The sequence below is a fragment of the Nelumbo lutea genome, chromosome 2, assembly GCF_056320005.1.
Source record: "Nelumbo lutea isolate HS-2025 chromosome 2, American lotus-T2T, whole genome shotgun sequence".
Lineage (NCBI taxonomy): Eukaryota > Viridiplantae > Streptophyta > Magnoliopsida > Proteales > Nelumbonaceae > Nelumbo > Nelumbo lutea.
In genome coordinates, this window is record NC_142685.1 from 28,368,562 (window position 1) to 28,388,130 (window position 19,569).

The 19,569-nt window shown below is 39.6% G+C and overlaps 1 protein-coding gene across 4 annotated transcripts; it reads left to right on the top strand.

The window, feature by feature from the left end:
* Positions 1-9,860: 9,860 nt before the first annotated feature.
* On the top strand, positions 9,861-16,815 carry LOC148869463 (zinc finger BED domain-containing protein RICESLEEPER 2-like). Of its 4 annotated transcripts, none has more exons than XM_088973366.1 (3): positions 9,877-10,092; positions 12,295-12,386; positions 14,663-16,815. In XM_088973366.1, the coding sequence occupies exon 3, from the start codon at positions 14,680-14,682 to the stop codon at positions 16,705-16,707; it is 2,028 nt and encodes a 675-aa protein (XP_088829492.1). In that variant the 5' UTR covers positions 9,877-10,092; positions 12,295-12,386; positions 14,663-14,679; the 3' UTR covers positions 16,708-16,815. The 4 variants fall into 4 exon arrangements, with proteins under 4 accessions (XP_088829493.1, XP_088829492.1, XP_088829494.1 ...); XM_088973368.1 differs by having other exon boundaries at positions 9,878-10,092; positions 14,693-16,815; XM_088973367.1 differs by lacking the exon at positions 12,295-12,386 and having other exon boundaries at positions 9,861-10,092.
* The last annotated feature ends 2,754 nt before the right edge of the window (positions 16,816-19,569 follow it).

The window sequence follows — 19,569 nt, forward strand, 5'->3', positions numbered from 1 at the left end:
AATTCTTTGTGCGTCACCCCTCTTTTGGCCGCCGCTAGCTGTACTGCGGGGTCCAACCGCGGGATCTGCAAGCATGCTTCGTTGAATCGCTTGATGTAGCCCCGGATGGATTCTCCTTCTCTTTGGACTACTCCGAAGATGCTTTCCTCTGTTCTGGGGCACCGTTGGCTGGTGACGAAGTGTGTGGTGAAGACTTGCACGAACTGGGCCCAACACTTTATCGACCCGGGGGCCAGGTTCCTGTACCAAGTGCGGGCTATCCCCCTGAGGGTGGTGGTAAAGGCCACGCACATGCACGATTCTCTTGCCCTGGCGAGGTGCATTTGGGACTGAAAGGTGTCAACGTGGTCGTTGGGGTTGAAGGACCCGTCGTACTTGTCCAGAGGTGGGAGCTTGAAGTCTCTGGGTAAGGGGACCGCCAGGAGTTCCGATGTGAGAGGGGAAGGAACCGAGAGAACCGGGGTAGCCCCTACCTCGTCCGAGCTCGTGTCTTTGCCTCTGAATTCCGACAAGGCACGGGTGGCGGTTCGGCGACTTCGCCGGCGCCTTCGCCATTGAGCGGGCCTTGTACTGGCGCTGCTGGCCTCCGTGTTACCGAGCTCAATGGGCCCAGAATGCTGGTAGTCTACCGCCAGGGCGCTGAATCGGTTTTCGGTGAGCGGGAGCTCAGGCTTGGAGCGTCGGGGTGCCGACCTTGCGAGCGAGTTCCCGACCCGCCTGCGGGTTGCGAGGCGGGGATTACATTTTTCTCTCTTCGGCCTGGGGACGAGGCCTGGCTGTTGGGGTGGTTCTGGGGCAGGGAGGCCTTCGCCTGGTGGGGGCGTCCATCCTGCGGGTAGGCCTTGACCGGCCTCGGAGCAGGGTGGCGAGGTGGAAGTAGTGGTTGGTTCAGTGGCAGTTGGGGGAATTGCTGTTGATAGTGATACTGGGAGATGTTGTGCAGTACTTGGTGTTGGTGAAACTGGTGCTGCGAGAACTGTTGCATTTGGGCTTGCATTGCCCGCATGCACTGCATCAGGTCTTGGAACCGGTTTTGGCTAGCTGCCAGGGGGACGGCAGTCGGCAGTCGGTTCAGTGAAGGTTGTCTCAATGGGGAGAGGAAAGGGGATGCTTGTGGTAGGAGGGTTTACGGGTGCCACTGCTTGTGGCGCGTTCAAGCTGGGGATCCCATCCGCTGAAAGGGGGATGGTGAACTGTCCAACGCACACTACGGGGACTTGAAGTTGCTCCCCGGTGGCGTTTGTCTCCGTGCCACGTTCGGTGTTGCTAGAGGAGGCCATGAGTGTTGGGTTTTTTGAAGAAAAGGGGTTATCGAAGTTTGGAGGGAGGCTTTTTGAAGCGTTTTCCCACAGACGGCGCCAATTGATGGAGCACGATCCGGCCGGTCTTAGCTGTCCACTGCCTTGCTTCCGAACGGGGTAGCAGGGAACCTGAAACGGAGATGGGGAAGCTCCGGGGGGAACCCGGTGTAGAGGCTCCGAAGCTCAAGTTAGAATCCTTCAAAAGCAAGGTAATACCAAATAGCGCAAAGCTTGCATACCTCTACTGTCGGGGGACAGGGGGCTCTTATAATCACTTTGTGCACTTGTCCCTGGGCCCTTGTCAGGTTAGGTATGATTACCCTTGTGCTTGTCAATTCGGCCATCGTCCTTTCTGCTGAGACAGAACCGTCACTGCCTAACCGTCATCTAACTGGAGATGGCGGTGTCAGTGGTGGTGGCAGGTGGCCGTTTAGGGTGCTGCCGCCAAACGTCAAATCCCAAGTCAGTCAGGCGCGGCGCCCTTGGGCACGAACTTCCTTAGTGTCAGGCGTGGTACGACTTGTTTGGTTTTGGTGCCAAGTGATGCGAAGTGCTGAGCGAGGCGGTCTTGAGCTCGGCGGTATCTATAGGGCAGGTTAGTTCGGCGAAGTGTATCCCGAGCTGTTACAAGGTGGGTCAGTTCGGCGAAGTGTATCCCGAGCTGTTACAAGGTGGGCAGTTCGGCGAAGTGTATCCCGAGCTGTTACAAGGTGGGTCAGTTCGGCGAAGTGTATCTCGAGCTGTTACAAGGTGGGTCAGTTCGACGAAGTGTATCCCGAGCTGTTACAAGGTGGGTCAATTCGGCGAAGTGTATCCAAGCTGTTATAAGAGTCAGTTCAGCGAAGTATATCCCGAACTGTTACAAGGTGGGTCAGTTCGTCAAAGTGTACCCCGAGCTGTTACAAGAGTCAGTTCAGCGAAGTATATCCCGAGCTGTTACAAGGTGGGTCAGTTCGTCGAAGTGTACCCCGAGCTGTTACAAGAGTCAGTTCAGCGAAGTATATCCCGAGCTGTTACAAGGTGGGTCAATTCGTCGAAGTGTACCCCGAGCTGTTACGAAGGGTGAATTCGGGCCCTCGGTAGGGAGTTCAGTCCGCTCGTGTCCCCTTGTTCCCGCCTAGGCTTGACCCCTTTTGCCGAGCTGTTGTTTCTGCCACGTATCACGTAATAGAGAGGTCGGGCCAAATCCTCCTTCATCAAAGGGTTTTTCATCGATTCACCCAACTCATAAATTTTTATTGATTTATAGTTTTATGGCTCTGATAATAGTGATAGGTGATGAGAGAATTTATCAAAATATACAATGGGGTTTTATATCATAGGTAGACGTTTTGATAAATAAAACTAAGAAATTGATAAAAATTTATGAGGTTTGTTGATGCTGCTATTGGAAGGGATAAAGATCTCAATGGGGTTATTTGTGTGTAATCATGCCAGATCGTTTCTCCTTCCCTATGCCAACCCATTGCCTCTTTGCCAGTCTGATGTTGCATAAGCTAGCCAAGGCTTTCTAGCTATATGGAGCCCAAACTTCTGGTGGTGGAGGCTATACAGAGTAATAGCTGATTATTGCATAATTTCTTTGTCTCACCTCTGACCTCCCTCAGTTCCTGCTCTCTGTACCCATACAGGCCAATGTTGCTATATACTGATCACATAGTTGCTCGTCATGGCCTCTCACTTTTTAAGGATACACACATGGTCTGTAATACCTGATTTATTGTCTCACACTATATTTCAAGAATGAGCTTGATGAATGAATGAATCACCTTTGGGCATTTTCAAAAACATAAAAAAAAAAAAAAAAAAAAAAATCCAAGCAATCTCCTCTACCTACCTGCTGGATGGGTTGGATCAGCCACCTATTCCAGATTCTACGACATGATAGAAATAGGATATGCCATGTAGGGAAGCTTCTTACTTGATCCATCCAATTAGAAAACCTTTAGATTGCATTTGGTTTGCGGAAATAGGGGTTTAAAATCATAATCGGAATGGGCCATTCTGGTTCTAGCTGTTTGGTTGAATGGAATCAGAATCTCATTTTCATTCCTAGTAGAATGGCATTCTCCCATTTGAGGGAATGGTCATTCTCTCTCCTTTCCTTGGGATTGAAATCTTATTCCAACTGATTCCAATTATTGTCTATAAAAATAAATCATTCTGATTCCAATTACAAACCAAACAGACCCCTATTGTAATTTTCTATATTTTGTCTTATATTTTATATTAGTTATTGGACTCAAAAAAAAAATCAGGCTTGAAGGATTAAGAATGCTGTCTCATCCTTCATATCCAAGTATTGTATAAAAAGTGAAGCTCGAGCTCATGTGTTGACCCAAGATGGGAAAGCTCCCATTGAATAGCCTCGAGTAGGGGTGTCAATTGGACTGGATTTAGTCCAATCCGGTCCAGTCCAATGTGAGTCCATTACAAATGGACCTAGTCCAATCCAATCCAATGAATATTTTAGACCGGTCCAGTGACTGCTCAATTTGTTCAAATTCCCATTAATTTAAATTGGTTTCAATTCAAACTTGGTCCATTGACACCTATGTTATGTTGTTATGTTCTATCAATGGACTATATATTGATTCAATCCAATATAAATCCATTATAGACTGACCAGGTCCAATCCAATATGTCATATTAGTCTGTCTAATCCGTTCAAATTCAATATATTTTATTGATCCATCCAAATGGATTTTACTTAAACTCCGTTCAAGTCAAAACCGGTCCATTGACACCCCTAGCCTCGAGTCTGGATCTGTTACCAAAACATCTTCCAACATGATCATCTATATATATAGCTGCACACTCAAACATGCACATTAATGGGGTCATACTTTTGATACTAAAATCATGTCATTTGAGATGTGTGGATGTTGAAGTTGTGTTGGTAGCATCTTGGTGGTAAGCACCAGTAGATTCAGACTCGATTCTCACATTCAGGTGTGTTCAGTGCCATATCTGGATTGGTAAACTCTTGGAGATGGGACGGGCTCCCCACAGCCCATCCCTTGCGTGAATTGGGAACATCTCTCTATGACAAGCACAGGAGATGCTCCCAATGCAACAGGGAGACGGGCTATATATGGGGCACCTGTGAGGCGCACTCGGAATTCAAGCTCTTGTTGAATGTCCCTGAGAATCCTGCCATGCCTAGTTTACATTAACATGAAATTCAGAAAAATAAAAATCAAAAGACCTATTTTCTACTAAGTGATGGATGAATTCAATTTTGGTCAGTGGAATATCCGTTCAAACAGTTTTTGTAACATTGCATTAAGAATATCTCCGTAGAGGAGCGGAGCTGGGATTTTTATTAAAGGGGGCAAAATCTAAAAAACATGAATAAAAGGGGCCAAAAAGCTAGGAAATATGAGTAAAGGGGTTAAAATACAAATGGAATTTAAATAGATTTAAAATACATTTTAAAAACATAGGGGAGGCCATGGCTTCCCTTCACCACGCCTGACTCCTGACTCTATACTTATATGAGATATTTGTTATAAGAGAGTGTTGGAACGGTTGCATCGACTGAAACAGATATCATGATGGACACTATTCTTTACTTGACAAATACAGCTGGTGGGCTTCTACATTGGCATAGCATGTGCTTGTTTTATTTTACCTTAAAAGCCAGAATATCACAAAGAGTAGACGTATCACGTAGTAGCTAATATATTTTATAAAAGGCCGGTGGTTTAGAAATAAGAGCTGCAGGCAGATACTAATTAATGGATATATCTAACTGTCAATGTTGTCCCTTGGATCACTTTCCTATGTTCTTTCTTTATTTCTTTTTGATGACTTGCTCAGGGAGGTTTCTCTTCATTATATAAGGTAAGAAATCAATGATAATATAATTGAATGCTCTTCTTAATTTGTAGCTCTTGTTTCACTGAGGGATGTTTGTCACTGCCCACCATCTGTATTTGTCAATTCTTTCAAAGACATTGACAATTTCAAGGTTGATTAGAGAGAGAGAAAAAGATATTGACAATTGCACTGGTTCTGCATCAATACAAATTTATTTGTATCGCAATCAAATACAGCCTTAAATGAAACTTTCATATATTTATTATTTCTACTGCTACATATTTTAGACCATAACAATAAAACATCCATAGAAGACTATCCTCCATTCGGTTTATTGACAAGCTGTGAATCCTAATTACAATCTATTTATTTTATACTTATATATAGGTGAAAATGCAATAAGAAAAAAATCCAACTTTTAAAGAATATCTATATATATTAACTATATATGGAATATGTCCTTGACATATTTTGATAGCTAAAAACCATCAATCATGAACAGCTGAAATCCTCTATAATCAAGTTAAAAATGAAATCTTCTGTCTAGTTTATTGGGAAAAATCACACTTGACACCAGTCAATTATCTTTCCTTCCTAATTTCCTAACGTAATTTAAAATTATTTTATATGATTTATTAGATTAATTAGGGCTGTAATTGGGTCGAATTCAAACCAGATCCATCCATATCTGAATCCGATCTAATAACTAAATTTTTAAATTCAAGTCCAATCCGAAATCTGATATGTTTGACTCAAATCAGATTTAAATTTAATCCAATTCTAAATATTGTGTCTAAAATGAAGAAAAAAATTAAAAAGGTTTAAGAAAATTATTTATTATTTTATTTATACATATATAATAAATTTATATAAATATAAAATAATCAATTTATTAATTTTAAACTTTATACACACATAATTATATATAACAATAATATTTAATTGAACTCAAATTTTAATCAGATTAGATGGGATTAAATCAGCATCTAATCCCATTATTAATCATAAACAAGTTCTAACATCCAAATCCGGGATAATTGGACCAAATGTTGAATTGTGTATCAAACTTTCAGAGTCCATCGACAGCCTATGATTAATCATCAAAATTTTCCTTAAAACCATTTGGTAGGCATAATTACTAAGGAAAAGTAAACAAAAATAATAAGTCTTAAACACAACAAAGCTGAAATAATTCTAAATATACAAGTGTCACAAATATGTCATAAATAATCAAAAAAGAATTTTAGATCCGAACTATAGAATTAATTAATAGTAAAATAAAGATTGCATATAAACATTTGCAACCATCTTGACATAAGATGGTGATACTTACATGAACAGTGACAATAACCAATCAATTGTTTGGTAATTTAAGAGAGCAAGGTTATTGAATTCTTCTTTCTTTGTTTCAGTACTGATTAACATTTCTATTTCTAAGAGAGAGAGAAGGATGTTGATCCCTCAAATTCAGTTAAAAGTTAAAGCTCAAATGGAGATTTCTTTCTTAAATATTTTATTTATGGGGTGGGTGCCATATTGACATTTTCAAAATAATAGGCTTCTGAAAACTTTGGAGGGTAATGGCCCATTGGCCCCCATCCGCCCCTGGTTTGGGCCCCCTTCTTTCAACGCTTTTGAGGAAAGGAAACCCTTAAGAGTGAAATGGACATACACCTAACCAATTCAACTTGTATTAATTAAACATGTTCCTCCCAACATTGAATTGCTTTTCCTAGTCTATAACAACAGTTCATATAAGAAAAAGTTGGCATCTTTCTGTTACTACTTTTAAAATGTTGACTAGCATGGACTTATATCTACCCATTTGCTTTATTTCTTAATTTTAATTCTATGGAGTGTGTGATTTCATTGTCTCTAATTTGGGTTTAATCAAGCATTGAAATTTCGATACATATCGGCTGATACATATTGTATCGTGGACTTTCCGATATGTTTCTATAGAGGGTGTTTCGGGGTCTAACCTGGTTCAGGGGTAGATGGGCCTTAAACCGACCCATCTGGATCATATTGAAAAAAACTAGAAAAAAAGAACCAAGCTACAATACAGTCTGATACACCCCTACTGGTGTATTGAACTATATCAAGATTTTGAACCTTGGGTTTAACTAATGTGTCAAGCCTGTTGGTAACTAACCACCAAGGATCAAAATAGCAATACACCCCAACATGCCAGAAAGGGTGTATTGATACTTTGAACGTTAAGTTGTTTTTTTTTTATTATTATTCAAAAATTCAGCTTAGGCCTATTTTTTGTGTTTTAATCATTAAAAAACAGTTTCTTAAGAGAGCATTTAAATAGGTGTATTGAAAACTACAAGATACCATAGAAGCTATATCATATTGAAATTTTAAACCTTACTAACAACTAACCTACTTGTAAGCTATATATTACACTCCAAAATCATTTTAATTTCATACACATCCAAACAGGGTATTAGCTATTTTCTCTGAGTACGGATTTCTTACCTACGACAACTCTATGCACACACGTCCAAACAGGGTATTAGCTATCTCCAATGCATGGAGATAATATTTTATGGGTAGGCGTGGATAGAGTTCTTATGGATAGGAGATCCGGAGTCATTTTCTCTTTGGAGGATGGTTTCCTTCTCTTTTTTTTTTTTTTTTTTTTTTTGCCTTTTTGTTATTGATAGAATGCAAGGATAACTGAAGAAATCTGTTGGAAAAAAGGAATATGTAAGGGGCTTTGTCATGCCAAAAGCCCAAAACTCCTAAAATCCATGGATAGTCTATTGCTTTGAATGTCCATTACTTGAATATTGTATTGGATCTGTGTTATTGAAATTTAATCCTTGTCCCATTGGCTTTAGGGTGGCATTTGATAACCACTGAGATCGGAATTGGAAGAAGAATGCTCAGAAGATAGTAAACTTAAGAATTTAACATTCAGCATTTCATCAACTGGGGACCTACTTAATTGCTGAATGATGAAGCAAAGTCGTTGATGCGATAATTTTATCCCTAAACTTTTCGTCAAATACCAACAATACCCTGGGATTTAAACCCTTCAAAATTTGGAAATCTTTTGATTTGTCAAAATCCCTCTTGAAGTTGTCTACTTGTAAAGTTTTGAGCATTCAAAGTAATGGTTTTTGTCAAGTTTTCTAGGTGTTTATTGGTTGGAATTTGATCAAACCCAGGAATTAAGGGAAAAGATGACTAAAAAAGCAATGTTTTGAATACCCAAGGCCCTATTTGGATAAGCTTTAGCTCTTGAGCTTTGGACAAAAATGAGTCAAAATGTGTCTTGAGCATTTGCTAAAAGCTGATTTTTAAAATATAACAATCTAAAGCCAAAATATTTTTGAGCCCCAAAGCACAAAGCCTAAATTAGACTTTGTACTTTTGGACGTTAAAAGCAGAAATCCTGAAGTTTATCCAAATGCAACCTAAGTTTGTGGTCCTAACAATAAGCTCTACAAGAATTCGGCAAAAAGTACTCTTAGGAGAAATTTACATAGAAACCGGAAAAAAAGCAGATACCAAACCACTTACAAGCTTAGGATTCTTTCTCTTTCTTAAAGCTAATTTGTCTTACTTGTCCCTCCAAAACATTAGGCAGATTTGATCCCTACAAGAACCACAAAAGAGTTTAGGGCCCATAATTGATGTTTAAAGGCCCACATTTAAATGAACCCAACTTAAGTGATGAATTAGGACTATTATCTCAGTTCCCAAAAGGGGCTTACAAGTTGCAAGGAAAAAAAGCTTCTGATCAGACGATTCATATTCATAATATATGAAATCTTGTGTTTGAGACCATTGGATGGTGATCTTCATTCCATGAGCTCTAAGTGATAAGTGGGCTCGCAGACCCACTTGCATATTGCAACTCCCATGGTCCTATTCAAGATTCTTCCAAAAGTCTTACTAAAATATTAAAAAAAGAAAATGGACTTATGACCCACACTCCATGGACCCAGGCCCACCACCATCACATGCATATCTTAGGCTTCGTCAAGCAGATTTCCCTTTAGTTATTGTAGCATTAATTTAAGCTCTCAAGCATCATCCTTTCTAATTCTTTCTGTACTCTTCGGGCATCTTTGGCCTGAGAGTGAGAGGAGTATAATTGTTCCAGTAAGGAAGCTCGTGTACAGAGAGGGTAGAAATCTACCCTTAAATGGGCAGGCCCACCTAGGTAATTTCCCTGCATTTAGGGAAAATGGGCCATTTGATTTCTTAGGAGGTCCAAATCAATGGACCGGAGAGTCCGGTTCTGTAGCGGTCTATTGAAATTGGAATCATGGAGCCTAAGGAGAAGTCCCTGTTGCGCCTATGGAGAGGGTACCCTTGTAGTTCTGGCAGCACCGAAGCAGTGCTCTTTGTTCTTTCGTTTTCAAATGGAGCCAAACTGAGAGAGGGCCCAGAGAAACCATCATTTCTAGGCCTGCCCAATGAAAGCCTCGGGATTGCTGCTGCGAGGAGGTGCAATGGACCGGATGAAGCCCAGGACCAGTACGCATAAATTAGCATTACCACTCTTCTCTCACTCTCACTCCTATCAGATCTGGACAATTCACGGCTAGGTCCAATGGGTATTTATTAAGAAGATGTAAAAAGTGGACTACCATAAGGGGTGGGCCCCCACCGGTGAATTGTCCAGATCTGATGATCGAACTGGTGGGCTACATGTACGGTTTAGGGTCCATTAAGGGCTGGATACACTATTGGACCTCAAGTCCAAATCCAATTGAGCTTTTATTTCCCTCTTTCCTTTTTTCTCTCTCCCAAAACCAGGTCTACGGCTTTAGGTCCAATAGGTTTCTAGGCTCAAGCCCATTAACCCTCTCCCTCTCCCTCTCCGTTTCTCTCTCTGCAAAACCCTAGATCTCGGAAAGCCTGAAAGAAGCTCGGCGTTTGGGCCTCCGATAGGCAGATCCATCGTATCCCCCTCAGTACATCTCTGCCGTAAAGAACGGTGCAGGTGAGAACTGTAACCCCTCGCTCTCTCTTTATTCTTGTTTTACGGAACTTAAATGTTTGGTTTAATGTTGCTCTTGATGTCACGATCGTAACTTTTGTACGTTTCCTTGTGATCTGTTCGTTTTGCGGTTAACGATATTCTATTCCCTTCGATGATCTGAGTCTCTCTCTTTCTCTCGCTGTGTCTCTCTTTCTTTGCTTTTCTCGGCCGTTTTGTATGGATTGGTTTATAATTCTGTTTATTTGGTTGTTTTATGTGAAAGTTCTGAGAAGGTTTATAATCTTTGATCTCTGTAGAGAAGATGACCAGGCCATTGATTAGTTCCCTGTGATAAATTAGCAGAAAAAGATGGATCTTGTTAACCCTAACTACAGGAACCATTCGAGGCTTCTGATGATTTCGTTGGGAGTGTTTTAGCTAATATTAGTAGAGGTGAAGCCCGCGGCCAATCTGACAATGTATGAGCTTTCTCGTGGACTTCGTCTTGATCGAGTTCATAAGCCCAAGCCTGGCTGGAGCGGTCGTGGGCTTTGGCCGAGGGTGGGTTGCCGACGGAGACTATGACCTGAGACTTCCCTTTTTGTCCAGTGGACAATCATATTAGATCATGGATTCATTGTCAAAAATTGAAAAGAGAGCCCTCAGACAAAAGTCTGATCCGAGCCAGCCAAGGTTGTGGGAGCGTTTCCTTCGGGCTTGTTCATTGTTGTCTCTTTGTGATCCAGCCCGCTTAACTCCCTATCTTCCTGCCGGTGCCAGATATAAATGAATATGGGCCTTACCAGCCCACGAAGAATATGATGGCCCGGCCCGGGCCAGGACCCAGGATGAGCTAGGTCTTAGTAGTCTAGATCAGTGTCCGACTCTTTAAAGTGCTGACGTAAATAATGATGTCACTGACAATTGATGGGGGATTTTGGGATTCTTTTGTGAGAACTCGTGGATTTGCAGTACAGTGTCAGGGACTGAGATCAAGTAGCTTGTTTGGGAGGTGCTACTGAGCAAATTAATTGGATCCTGATGTTAGCTTGATTGGTTTTATTTAGGGCAGCCAGTGCTCAGCTGGACCTGATATTCAACCATGGCACTACTGAGCCTTAATGATCTATAACATGGTGCTTTTATGGAGTTTGAATTGAAAATATTCTCTGATGATATGATTTGGTACTCCCTTCAAACAGGCAGGTGCACTGTGCTTACAGATATGGGCATGTGGCCTGCAATTATATGTGCTTATGTCTGTCCTTTATGAATTTCAGAATTTCAAACTTCGATTATTTGGATTTTGAAGTTCTTCGGTATGGAACTAACTGGAACTCTAAATGATGGTGAAGGAATAATGGGAATAAAAAGGCACAAAAGGTTCCAGCCAAAGATCAGTGTAACCTTGGTACAAGACATGGGTGCCAAGTGTATTCAGCTATCTGAAGGATTTTTGCATATTGGTATTTTCAAAAGCACCTTAGGCTTACGGGCAAGGCGTATCTTGTGGGGTTTGCTTCACCAAGCTTGTCTCTATATTTTAATCTACTAGCCATAGTTGTCAAGGTGATGCCTAAGCGACAAGGCGCCCTTGGAGGCTCGCCTCGCCCAATCACCTAGCAGTTTTGTATGGTGTCTTATAAAATACTTTTATATTGTTACTTTTTTGAGTTATAATTATAAAATAGACATTATTAAACAAAAATATTCATTTTTTGTGTTTATAAACTAATTTCTTTTTATTATTTTCTTATTTATTAGGGTTTAATCAACACAAACATTGCTAACTGCTGTATTGAACCCTCAAAGGCTTCAGAATTAATGAGGCTAGAACTGCTACTAACCCTAAATTTGATATCAAAAAAGGTCTTTTTTTTTTGCTATATTGTAGGTTGTTCCTGTGGTGTTTAAACAGTTTAGCCTATGTAGGACTTGAACATATGAGGCTAGAACTGCACAATGATTACACCTCTAACCAGTTGAGCTAATATGATTTTTAAGATGTTGTTAGAATTAATGAATTTGTTATTGCATAGGGGTTATTTACCATATTGAGGTTGTACCTATGATGTTTAAAAGTTTAGATTATGTAGCACTTTAACATATGAGACTACAACCTACATGTTAATGACACAATTCTCTAACCAATTGAGCTCAGAGGCTTTTTAAAATGTCGTATGTCTTTCATAATTTAGATTTGCATATTCTTGTGTAATGTAGGGGCCATTGCTTGGCATAATGGTAAAATCTCGGTCACGCTGGTTCAAGTCTGAGAGCATCCACTTTCTGCCAAAAAAAATGCCAAAGATTAGGTTCGTATCCAGTCTACCCCTTCCAAGACCCCAGATGGCTAAAACCATCATTGGTTGATGGCCCTTTTATGTTCTCATGCAATGTACATTAAGTTTTTCCTTTTTCTTATTTTTTTCAACATGATGTCTCACTTATTTCAGGCACATGTCTTTGTGCCTCAGGCTTTATTGATGCCAAGACCTGGTAACACTGCCAAGGATTAAGTATGCAGATTGACCAACACAAACCCTCCCCCCATGTCCAATTGGAGCATATAATCTCCATGTTTTGAAAGTTTACAATGACTTTGGTCAGGATGTATAACAACAATGTTTCATAAAGCAACGTCAAATCTTTTCATTTGGATCAGATGAAACATTTTGAATTTCAACTGTATGATGTCAGTTCTGTACTGCTTCTGCCCTTGTTTTAATAATAAGGGCATGTTTTGAAAGTTTACAATGACTTCGGTCAGGATGAATAACAACAATGTTTCATAAAGCAACATCAAATCTTTTCATTTGGATCAGATGAAACATTTTGAATTTCAACTGTATGATGTCAGTTCTGTACTGTTTCTGCCCTTGTTTTAACAATAAGGGTTTCTATTGTACTATTGATGTTGAGTATTGTTAAGGCAACCAGTTGATTCTCCACACTAGGTTTCATCCATTCCATTCTTAGTAATTAATTGGTGATCCATTTTTTGTTTTTTCTTGTTTCTTGGTAATTTATAAAAGTCCATGCTACTCCTAGAATCTGCTCTTTTAAGCTCCAATATGATCTCCTTTTCTTTTGTGCCACAAACACCAACTCAAACAACACCCATTCACAAAATGAGCCTATCTTAGGATTTAAGATTGCAATTTATCAGATGGTCAAGATGGCCAATGTCATGTTCTGGCACTGGATGACTTGAGTGGGTGATTGCACTGTATATATTTCTAGGTGGCTGATCAATATGGACAGTAAACGTGACACTGTTTTCACATGATAATTCCTTGGCCAAGCAATTTATTGGCTTTCAGATTATCTAAAATCACTAATCTTTATGGTTAGTATATATAAGACCAAGACTATCGTGCTAACTTTTTTTATCAAGGCATAATTGGTGTTGTAAGTTAATTCTTTATTGGAAATAATGTGTTGTACTCGTGTATGGATCTTTCTATAATTACGAAAACCATTGGAGGCTTCTGGTGATTTGGTTGTTGTAAGTTCAAGGATTGATCTGCTATGCTATTATTTGAGGTTTATCTGGACTGCCAGTCTGCATCTTGATCAAGCTCAGAGAATTTTTTTTCCTCCAACTTATAGAAGTTAAGAAGTGTTATAATACTCTGACCATGCTCAATGCTGAGCACAACTGGAGCAATTGTGAGCTATGGCATATGTTGAGACTTGAGATGCCTGGTAGAAATCACAAGATTTCTCCTTTTTCTCCGGCGACATGTTAAGTAAATATTAAATTACACAAATGGTTTTAAAATAAATTAAACAAAAGCAAAAAGAACTTTAATTCTCGTAGTATTGTGTCAAGCATTACATATCAGCAATTGTTGCAAGTCATGGGATGGCTTACTAGTTAGTTGGAGGCTCCCTGGTAACATTGCCAATTAGTTAGTATGTTAATTAACACCGGGACTTGGCCCATGGCCTCCAAGTTGAGCATATCATTTCCATATTTATGTGAAGTTGATAACTCAATGTTAAGAAATCAAAATCAAATCTTTTTGTTTGGATCAATTGATGAGTGTAAGCATTCTGTTGCCTGGGAGAACTACTGCTTGGACAATAGTGATTGTGTTATGAATTCTTGCCTATAAAAAATGTGTTTGTGTCACTCCTGTGCTCTTCTAATTCTCCCTTCCACACCTAACCTCCTTAATCTGGAGGACCAGATTTTGCATCAGCAGCTTTAGTTTAGGTGGTCAGTTGGCATCCTTCCCATTGTAGGAGGCACAGATGCAAATCCATGTAAAAGCAGGTATTCCATTTTGCCAGTGTACCCCATGTCCATCCATACTACTATAACCCCAAACTACAGTTCTATCGTATACTTCACCCCTGTAGGGGCCAGTGCTGCATTCAAGTTCAAAATGAAACATTAAAATTTTATATAATACCAAAACATAATGTGATTAAACTGTTCAAAACATAACTTAAAAAAGATTGAGTGATCGACTTTGTATGTCCAGCTACATATATTGTTTTTACTTCGGGCCAGTATGCACTGATTGTATAGTTCCCCATCACCCTATGACACTGTCGTTTATTTATTTACTTCCAAAATCAGGTGCTTGAATTTCCACGATGATGGTTGCAGCGAGTGAAAACAATAATGAGCTAGCTATAGCTAATCCAGAGCCGCAGGCACAGCCTAATAACAAGCGGAGGCGGAAGAAGTCCATTGTGTGGGAACACTTTACCATTGAAGCTGTGGGTGCTGGATGTACCAGGGCTTGCTGTAAGCAGTGCAAGCAAACTTTTGCATATAGTACAGGATCAAAATTGGCAGGAACCAGCCACCTCAAACGACACATTATGTTAGGGACCTGCCCAGCAACCCGTCGTAATCAGGAAAAGAATCAATTAACACCATATAGCCCCACCAAAACTGGTAATCTTACTGATCCACCACCAAGGAGACGCTACAGAGCAAGTCCCGGCACACTAAGCTTGTTTGATCAGGACCGATGCCGCCATGAGATTGCTAAGATGATTGTCATGCATGAGTATCCACTTCACATGGTAGAACATCCTGGTTTTGTAGCTTTTGTTCAGAATCTTCAACCTAGATTCAACATGGTAAATTTTAGCACTGTCCAAGGTGATTGTGTGGCACTTTACCTTAGAGAGAAGCAAAATCTTCTGAAGGTTTTGGAAGCGATTCCTGGGAGGATCAGCCTTGCCTTGGACTTGTGGACCTCAGATCAAACCCTGGGCTATGTGTTTGTGGTGGGGCACTATATTGACAGTGACTGGAAGTTGCATAGGCAGATTCTTAATGTTGTTATGGTACCATCTATTGAAACTGGAAATGCATTCAATTATGCTGTTGGCACTTTCCTTTCTGATTGGAGTTTAGAGAACAAGCTATTTACTGTAACTTTGAACCAGCAGCTCTTGAATAACAGTGTGAATGGAGATATTAGAGGTTACCTCTCTGTCAAGAACCCACTTATGCTTAATGGGCAATTATTAATAGGCCATTGCTATGCCCATGTTTTAAGTATTATTGCACAAGATGCACTAGTAGCACTGCAGGAAACCATTAGTAAAGTCCGTGCAAGTGTAAAGTATGTGAAGACGTCAGATACCCATGAAGAAAAGTTCATCGAGCTTAAACAACAGCTTCAAGTCCCAAGCACCAAGAGCTTATCAATTGATGACCTGACAAAATGGAATACGACATATCTCATGCTAGTTGCTGCCTTGGAATTAAAGGAAGTTTTTTCTTGTTTGGATACCTCTGATCCTGAGTACAAGGATGCGCCAACCATGGATGACTGGAAGCAAGTGGAGACCTTGTGCATATACTTGAAGCTTCTGTATGATGCAGCTAATATATTAACCAGTGCGACATATCCAACTGCCAATATTTTCTTCCATGAGGTGTGGAAAATACATTTAGAACTGACACATGCTGCGATGAGCCAGGATCCCTTTGTTTGCAACCTTACCAGGCCAATGCAGGAAAAGTTTGATAAATATTGGAAGGATTGCAACCTGGTCTTAGCACTTGCTGTTGTTATGGATCCTCGATTCAAGATGAAGCTTGTAGAGTTCAGTTTCTCAAAGATATATGGTGATGATGCAGGGGAATATGTCAAGATCGTAGATGAAGGAATTCATGACCTCTTTCTTGAATATGTATCACAACCGCTTCCTCTAACGCCAACTTATGTGGAACGAGAAAGTCCCCTCACTCCCAAGACAGAGGTATCACCAGGTGGTACTCTTCTCTCCGCTGGTGATGGGCTTTTGGATTTTGATGTCTATATTTCTGAGATATCGAGTAGCCAACAAACAAAGTCAGAGTTGGATCAGTATTTGGAAGAGTCATTATTGCCCCGGATACAGGAGTTCGACATATTGGGTTGGTGGAAACTCAACAACCTCAAATACCCAACACTTTCCAGGATGGCCCGAGATATTTTAGTAATCACAGTTTCACCTGCAACAGCTGATTCAGTATTCAACACTGAACTCAAAAAGCTTGATCCCTACCGGAGTTCTCTACGTCCTGAGACAATTGAGGCCCTTATATGTGCGAAGGATTGGCTTCCTCATGGAACGTCTTCTGACTTTTCCAAGGCAATCATAAAAATGGAATTTTAGATTTTTGTTTTGACGCTCATCTTGTAAGCTTCTTGAGACAGTAGTTCATGGAGTTTTCTGCTGTAATATGTGTTCATAATTATCCGGTAGTTATTGTTCTCCCAGTAACTCCGTTTTTTTTTGCTTTGGGACCCTCAGATAACTAACATAGGATTTCTTTTCATAGGATTGTATGAAAGTTGCATACCCACGACCACGAAGCTTGCAGTTAAAAGAAGAGAGATTTACAAATATGGATCTCTTTGAGTTTCATTTCACCAATTTAATTTTTATAAACATGGAAATGCAAAGAAATGCTTAAATACTTAAGAAATGCGTGGGAGTCTTAATAGATTTCTTAAAAAGATGGTATAATAGTTTTGTTTAAAAAAAAAAAGGAGGTACTAATTTCATTTTGAATAATTGTTTTAGTACATTGACGTTTAACTCACAATTTGATAATCCTTATAAATTGACATTTAGGTGATGTTTGGCAATGATGATGATTCTTCTTTACTGATTTTTCAAAAATCAATGATTTTCGAAATTGGTGTTTTTTCAAAAAAATCAATAAATTTTGCTAATTGGTATCATTTCTACCATGTGAGCAAGTTTTGAAAAATCGGCTTTGAGTCTGTTTGGTACTGGTTCTCAGGCTGATTGTTTTTGTATTAGAAGTTACTATACAATGCCATATTGGATGGCATGTCATCCTCAAAAAATCGGAATCAGCTAGAAATTAGAAAATCACAAAAAAAAAAAAATCCCTGATTGATTTCAAGAATGGATTTGTGGTCTATTTCTTGAAAATCATCAAAATTGGCCAACCAAACATTTCAATGCCAATTCCTCTAATGCTAGCATAACTCTAACATGGCAGTGGTTTTCAAGAAATCTATCATCAATGTCAAACATTACCTTAGCAAAAACTACTTTAAACTAACTAGAGTAAACTCACACATCTATCATCTTCTAAAGTCTTAGACAGCCACAAAGGAACGGTGCCCTCAAAATGTGAGCAACCCTATTACAAATTTACAACTTCTAGGAATAAAATCAAAGGAAATATCCAAGCTCACTAAAGCATACTTGACATCTTTTGCAAGAAACACAAATTTCTTTAGCTGGGGATTCAAATTCCCTAAAATAAACAATCAACACAAACTTGCAGTCACTTTTATGACCACTCTAGACAGGTGTCTTTTTTTTTAAGAATCTTCGTCATCAAATCTTTTGCACTTTTCGGGGACTTCTGTTGCAGCCATTGCCTAGTAAAATGAAAAAAAAAAATCAGACTCAGAAGATTTACTTTATATCTTTTAAATGTATATTAATATTATAAAAGATATATTATACATTTATCTATATGTACTGTTAAAAAGCGTGGATCATAAAATTTGAATCAAAGTTTTAAATTTCGATACGTATCGGACCGCATCAGGACTTCCCGTCCCTACAAGGAGTGTTTCAGAGTTTAACCCAGTTCATGGATAAACAAAACTAAAGAGATGAGCTTCGATTACAATCAATATTTTGAACGCTAGATTTGAATGTAATTATAAAATGTCCTTGTATCTTTACCATTTACTTCTAAGCATGCATGTCAGGTGCCCCTGCACTGGTAAATTATAAAGACCGGTCCATTGTTAATTACAGTTTTTAGGCGATTTGATAACGGCTGCTAGGTGACTTATTTTTGTCTTTTAACGAAATAAAATATTGAATAAAATTTAGCCATTATGGAGCTCGCAACCTCCTTAAAAATTTACTCACTAAAAAGAAAGTTCAGTCATTACAATTGTTATCAAACAGCCCCTTGGACTACTTAAATAAATACATTTACAAATTAAAAAATAGTAATAAAAAAGACTGTTTTAGGCTACTAATAAATGTGTATATATGTTTTATATAAAATTTATGTAATTTTTATTTGTATATTTTTTGTTTTTCACTATTAATTGGATGGAGATTGCAAAATTTAAATCCAATTATGTGAGCACATCATATTGGGCTGAAAGTTTTTGGTATCATTTATAGGCCTACCCACTTGGTTGGACTCTTCTTTTTGTAATTTTTATTTCTTAGTATATACTCTTTTGTATATTTATCAAAAAATGTAAGATTTAAAGAGAGGGAATTGAATAAGATGAAAATTGTAGTTCAAACTATATTTTAAACCTCACAATTAAATATGGATTAAATTCAAAAATGGGTATTTTTGTCAAAAGAAAGTTCAACAATCTTATTCATATTTTTAATAGTAGGGTAAACATGGAGTTATAGATGTTTTCAATTTTTCTATAATTTTTTATTTCTGATGAAGGATGATTTGACCCGATCTATGAAACGGCGACACGTGGACACTGACCCGGCGTAAGCGACATAAAGCAACTCGCCACATCATATCGCGCAAAAGGAGGAGCTCGCCACGACGCGAGCTCCGGGTTCCCCGAGCTACCCCCAAAGGGATTCCAAGGTAACTTCAGCTCACAAGCTAAGAAAACCAGCTCGCCCGAGCTCCCAAGCAGACAAGTCATCCCAATGACTAATTCTACTAAAGGTACTCCTGAAGTATTATGAGCTCGCTGCAAAGTAGCTCGCGAGTGAGCCGCACGAGCATTCCACAGGAAGCTTCTATCTGACAGGCCGTACCAATCAGGCTACGCCATATCCCTTACTAACGGCACAGTCCCTGTCCTTTCATCAATCTGCGCCCATGTCTCTCAGTAGGCGGAGGCATGCCAGTCACTTTGGGGACATGTCACTCGCCCGGGTAAGGAGTACGTTGCAACGGCCACCTGCACAGCCTGGCAGGTAACGACTGTCGCAGGGGGCCCAGTGGCGGTTATTCCTGATCTCATAAATAGCGCCCCTATAAAAGCC

What these genes read in the sequence shown, in the direction of transcription:
- LOC148869463 (XM_088973367.1), top strand. Translation starts at nt 14,680, where the DNA reads ATGATGGTTGCAGCGAGTGAAAACAATAATGAGCTAGCTATAGCTAAT.